At 47.6% G+C, this 6,054-nt stretch overlaps 1 protein-coding gene across 1 annotated transcript; it reads left to right on the top strand.

The window, feature by feature from the left end:
* Positions 1-3,423: 3,423 nt before the first annotated feature.
* On the top strand, positions 3,424-5,089 carry LOC136512941 (AP2/ERF and B3 domain-containing protein Os05g0549800-like). Its single transcript, XM_066506942.1, has one exon. The coding sequence runs from the start codon at positions 3,522-3,524 to the stop codon at positions 4,734-4,736; it is 1,215 nt and encodes a 404-aa protein (XP_066363039.1). The 5' UTR covers positions 3,424-3,521; the 3' UTR covers positions 4,737-5,089.
* Positions 5,090-6,054: the final 965 nt, after the last annotated feature.

Here is a 6,054-nt window from a genome sequence, read left to right as displayed (position 1 = left end):
TGCTAAAATCCAATGCTGTGAGCCAACTAAAAAAAAAGCTAGCTAGCTAGCATCATGTGGGAGAATATATAACCTATATATTGTATGTCCTATTGGATGGATCATTGACCATATTTAAGTAAGGTCAGTGAGCATGATTATTACTAGTTAATATATTGATGTGTCTACTAATTTATTTGTAAACTAATTAACCATGTGTGTCTACATACATATCCATTTCACAAAAAAAAAAAGAAAGGCTTGCTTAGCTAGATGATAAAGATGCCAAACTGGGACCATTTGTACGTCAAAAACAAAAGGCTAGACACCAAAGCCATCTTTCTGATCTCTCTTCACTCCCAACATACTTCGTATGCATTGATTTTGACCTATCCGCGTATCAAAGCCCGTACTCAGTCAACTGCTTGTATTGCACTGAGAGATAAAAAAAAAAAAAAACAGCAGTGATAGTGTTATACTCACTGTCAGGTCATTGGCTTCAAACCGGCAGTGACCTTTATTTTTTCAATTTTATATACTTTATTTTTACATTTAAATAGAGGTCATCATCTAATATTTTGCATTTGATATTATTAATACATATCTCACTTCTATCACATATCTCACTGCTTCGATAATGACTACATCATAATTAGAAAACCATACATAATAGGCAGAGGAGTCAATACAAATTGAATGTCATAATGTACAAACCAAAATCCATATAGACATAATTATATAGCTTATAGTCTCATTAATACAAACCAGGTGGACCACTCCCACTATGATTGGTTATTACACTGTATGAGATAGTCCATGTAGTGAATATCTCCGATTGTGTAACTGAGCACATTATTTAAATAAATTAATACACACATTAGTGCACTCTCTCTTGGTTCACAGGACCGAGCACTTGGACTACCAAAGATGTAACATACGGGTTTGAATGATAATGATTTCAATTCCAAAGCAGTATACAAATGACTCGGCCATCCCTATGTAGTGTGCATTGCATCTGCATATATAGTACCAGACAGTGGCTTGTTGCATAATTGATTGGAAGCTAATAGCAGCATAGGCGGGCCTCCTAAGTAGCCGCCTCTTAAAATGAAGAGGCCCGCATCTACTAATCATTTTTCAGTAGATTCTTTAGTGTCCCTGTAAATGGGTTGAGCATCTCTGAAAATGACATAGTATTTTTGGAGACAGGAGACTTCAGACCACCTTTGTAAATAAAAGGAATTATCTTATAAAATCGTTTTTTTTTTGTAGTAGTGAGGCATCCCACCCCCACAAAGTCTAGTTCACTTGTTTTATAGTTGGTCTATACATGGGGCTCAAAATCTTGCTTCTTTGTTATTGACAGGAGTGGCAGGACTTTGTTTGACAATTTGGCTCATAAAAGAGTGATTTTGTGTTTTATAATGGCTACATAATTTTTTTTAGATTCTATTCAAGGAACCACACTAGTTTTGGTTTTGGCACTGATGACAGCAAGAAATTAAATGGTTAATGTGTGCCAACTTATAGAGTCAAGAGTTGTGCAACTCTTTGTGTTATATTGATGGTCGTTTTTGTTGCGCATTGGTCAATAGTGTCAAGCAACTTTTTTGTTTTGAAGAAGAGTTGATTTCATAATAATCATGATCTAAATCCTCTTCTTGCCTTCTTGGAAGAAGTTTGAAGATCAGCAGTTTTATTGTCTAAAAAAGAAAAGGTTAATGGTTGGTAACATTAGAGCTGTAGTCTCATGGAAAAACCAACAAAAGCAAAGAGGGGCATTTCGGGTAATTGAATCAAAGCCATGAATACGTGTACACAGTGAATATTGAGGTAAATCTCTTGGAGTCAAGAGCACTGTTTTGACGCAGCGATTGATGCATATCCATTGTCTAGAGAGTCCTGAAAATTCTACCACGCCGTCACGATCACCATTTACCATCACGAAGACCTGCACCTGCAGTTGCAGGAGCATAAACGCCAAACATGACTCGTAGCTAGCAGCACTAATCTAGAGAGTTCCAGGCTTTCTTTTACTTTTCCTCCCAAATGCTAGAGCAACATCAGAAGCCAAGCATGTACATACAACAAATTTGAAAAAAATCTCAGCTCTCTCAAATAAAAAAATGAAATATATAATGAAAATAAAAAAGGCAAAGGATAATTACACGAGTAATATCAGTGAGACCATATCCCGTTCGGCTTACCCCATATTCGACTTGTTCGACTTTTTTTCAGTCGAAACAGTGTTTTTCTCTCACAATAATTCAGGCCCTCTTTGGCATGGCTCATCTAGCGGCTTTTGATGAAGCCGTGCCAAACGGCACTCTACAAAACGGCTTGCGCCTAGAAGCCGGAGAGAAGTCGTTCGGTGGCTTACACAGGGGAGGGCAAGCCAAAAAATGTGGCTTCCCCCGGCTTCTTCCTCACCTGCGCGTTGCTTTTCCATCCTTGTCCCCAGGCCTGCTCTCCTCCCCGGCGCCCGCGGGCCAACGGCCGCCTCCCTACGCCGCCGGCCTCCTCCTCCCCCGCCGCCGGCCTCCTGCTCCTCCCCGCGCGCCTCCGTCTCCTCCACCACGACCGCCGATCTCCTGCTCCGCCCCGCCACCGGCCTCCTGCTCCGCCCCGCCGGCCTCCAGCTCCGCCCCACCGCCGGCATCCTGCTCCGGCCAGCGCGCCCCACCTCCGCCCCTGGTTCCTCCCCCGTGGCCAGCCTCCTGCTCCGCTGCGCCGCACCCCGCCAGGATAAGGCCGGGAGGGAGAGGTCGATTGGATAAGGCGAGAGGAGGGGAAAAGAAAAGAAGGGTAGAAGGAAAGATAAATAAAAAGTGAAAGAAAAAGAAAAGGAAAATGAAGAGAAAAAAGAAAAAGAAAAGAGAGAAAAAAATATAAGGATATTTTGGACATTTGACATCTTCTTTATATTCTAAAAAGTTAGAAAAAACCGTTTTGCCAAATATTTTCGTACAAAATAAGACCGAACCAGAAAAAGCTGCTTTTTATAGGAGCCAAAGCCAGAGCTATTTTTTAACGAGCCAGAGCTATACCAAACAAATCCTCAATCATAATAGTATTTTCAGCCAATTTCAACTAAAATTCTATCGGCCGAGCGGGTCCATGTATGCATGGCCACTGGGTTGCACCATGCCACCATCACATCACCTTCACTTTGAGTTGACCCACACCAGCACAAGCCCATGAGGTATACACATACACCCATGCATGAGTCCATAACACACATATTATACTAACTAATAATCAGTCCATCAAAAAATTATCATGTTCTACATAAAAAAGCCATATATTGTTATTTAATAAAACACAACCAAAAAAAGAACATATGCCCATGTATACTTTAGTATATATGGAGTGATGAGAAGTGTTGTTGGTTTAGTGTTAGTGTTATGCCACACCTGACCTTCCCCCACTATATATCACACGCACACACCCTTCACTTGTCCTCCCCCCAACCATTTCCGCTCCTTGAACTGAATCTTCCCCAAAGCATCTCCCTTTCGCGTGGTGGGTGTAGTAGTGATCGGATGGACAGCACGAGCTGCCTGGTGGACGACGCGAGCAGCGGCGCGTCCACGGGCAAGAAGCCGGCGCCGGCTCCGGCTGCGGCGACCGGCGGCAAGCTGCTACAGCGGGTGGGCAGCGGTGCCAGCGCGGTGATGGACGCGGCGGAGCCGGGCGCGGAGGCAGACTCGGGCTTGGGTGGCGCGGGGCGCGCCGCCGCCAGCGGGAACGGGAAGCTGCCGTCGTCCAAGTACAAGGGCGTGGTGCCGCAGCCCAACGGGCGGTGGGGCGCGCAGATCTACGAGCGGCACCAGCGCGTGTGGCTGGGCACGTTCACGGGCGAGGCCGAGGCCGCGCGCGCCTACGACGTGGCCGCGCAGCGGTTCCGTGGGCGCGACGCCGTCACCAACTTCCGCCCACTCGCCGAGTCGGACCCGGAGGCCGCCGTCGAGCTCCGGTTCCTCGCGTCCCGGTCCAGGACCGAGGTCGTCGACATGCTCCGCAAGCACACCTACGGCGAGGAGCTCGCGCAGAACAGGCGCGCCTTCGCCGCCTCGTCCCCGGGGGCGGCCTCGCCGCCGCCCAAGAACAACAACCCCGCCGCCTCGTCGTTGCCCGCGGCGACCGCGGCGCGCGAGCACCTCTTCGACAAGACGGTGACGCCGAGCGACGTGGGGAAGCTGAACCGGCTGGTGATACCGAAGCAACACGCGGAGAAGCACTTCCCGCTGCAGCTCCCGGTCCCGGCCGCGGCGGCGACGGTCAGCGGCGGCAAGTGCACGGGCGTGCTCCTCAACTTCGAGGACGCCGCCGGGAAGGTGTGGAGGTTCCGGTACTCGTACTGGAACAGCAGCCAGAGCTACGTGCTGACCAAGGGGTGGAGCCGGTTCGTCAAGGAGAAGGGGCTCCACGCCGGGGACGCCGTCGGGTTCTACCGCTCCTCCGGCAAGCAGCAACTCTTCATCGACTGCAAGCTCCGGCCCAAGACTAAGACGGCAGCAGCCTTCGTCAACGCGACGACCACGGCCACCACACCGCCCCCCGCCGCGGTGAAGACGGTGAGGCTTTTCGGCGTGGACTTGCTCACGACGACACCGAGGCCAGCGGTCGTGGCGGCGCCGCCGGAGCAGGAGGAGATGGTAGCCGTGGCGAACAAGAGAGCTAGGGACGCCATCGCCGCGTCTACTCCAGTACACATGGTTTTCAAGAAGCAATGCATAGACTTCGCGCTGACCTAGCTAGCTAACGTTTTTGCTCTCCAACCCTCTTGCTTGCTTCGCTCTCGGATGATGCATGGTGGTGGTGGTAGCTAGCTAGCTAGCTTGGAGCTCTTGCATGCTTAAACCTTCATCTGATCTCATCCTTGGATTGTTCATTTCATTTTGTTTCTTCTTATCTTTGTACTACCTGTCCTAATCTCTCGCATAACTCTACCTGCCGTAAATTAATTAGCTAGACAGCATGTGTTTTTGGTGGCAAGTGTATACTAATTAATGAAGAAAAGCCATGGATCGGAGATTATTACATGCATGCCATAAGAAGCAATGTTTGGAACTCATCTCTCTTCCTCTTCAAGAGCTTCTCGTTCTAGCTATGTGCCTTTTGTATATATACGTAGATTCATTGAAGAAAAAGCTGTGGATGGATGTAATAATATGCTGCTGCTGCTACGACTCTGCTCCTACATAGGATATATATGTGCTGCAAATTTGACTCCCTTGTTGTGGCGCTTTCATGTGGTTAAGATGTGATGGGTGTGTGCTGCACCTGCACCCAGATGCATTGCATGTATCACCTGAAAGGTGCAAAAGGCTCCTTGAGTTTATCTGATCCCAAATCCCAGCGCGGAAAAGGAAACGGAGAGGAGGGAGGGAGGTGCCCCATAATTGCATGTATGCATGCACCTGATGAAATATCTCCACAGTGTGATGTGATACGATCGATCGACACATAAGTATGTCCGGAAAATATATAAAGTGGAATGAACGACATATACTCCGTACGTTATTTCACAGGGGAGACGATCTATAGCTAGCTAGCTAGCCAGATAAAGGTCACTACCAACAGAGAATAATCATATCTCTGGGAACGTACAAACAATAACAAGTTGTTTTGATTGTAGTGTCATGTCACCAATAATACCAATATGCCCTGCTTGCATGCGTCGTCATTTTCAGCAAGTTCAAAAGTTCATGGTGGCCTAGCCTATATATATTCTCTACATATGTGTGCCCCTTGCTAATGGTCCTCTTCTTCAAGCTTTTTGCAGCGTGATCAGTGGTGCAATGTCGTTTGCAAATTTTCAGGTCATCGCCGGACAGTGTTAATAAGGTGATGAGCAGATAGATGTCCTCCTTGTGAATCTTGCTATCCTGAGACAACAACACTGGCAGTAGGCCGGCCGGGAAAGCAACGGAAAGTTTAGCTGTTTGGAGACTTTGATCCATAGGATTGAAAGAACATGGGATGGAGAAAACGTACAGTGCGCGTGGCATCTGGGAAGGAAAGCACGCCGGTTTCTAGAGAATGCAGGTTGATAGCAGTGTAAGCAATAGT

This window comes from Miscanthus floridulus, chromosome 16 (assembly GCF_019320115.1).
Source record: "Miscanthus floridulus cultivar M001 chromosome 16, ASM1932011v1, whole genome shotgun sequence".
Lineage (NCBI taxonomy): Eukaryota > Viridiplantae > Streptophyta > Magnoliopsida > Poales > Poaceae > Miscanthus > Miscanthus floridulus.
The sequence above is the reverse complement of the archived record's forward strand: the minus strand, read 5'-3'. Positions and strand labels throughout refer to the sequence as shown.

Excerpts from the sequence above, each read along its gene's own strand:
- LOC136512941 (XM_066506942.1), top strand. The coding sequence starts at position 3,522 with ATGGACAGCACGAGCTGCCTGGTGGACGACGCGAGCAGCGGCGCGTCC.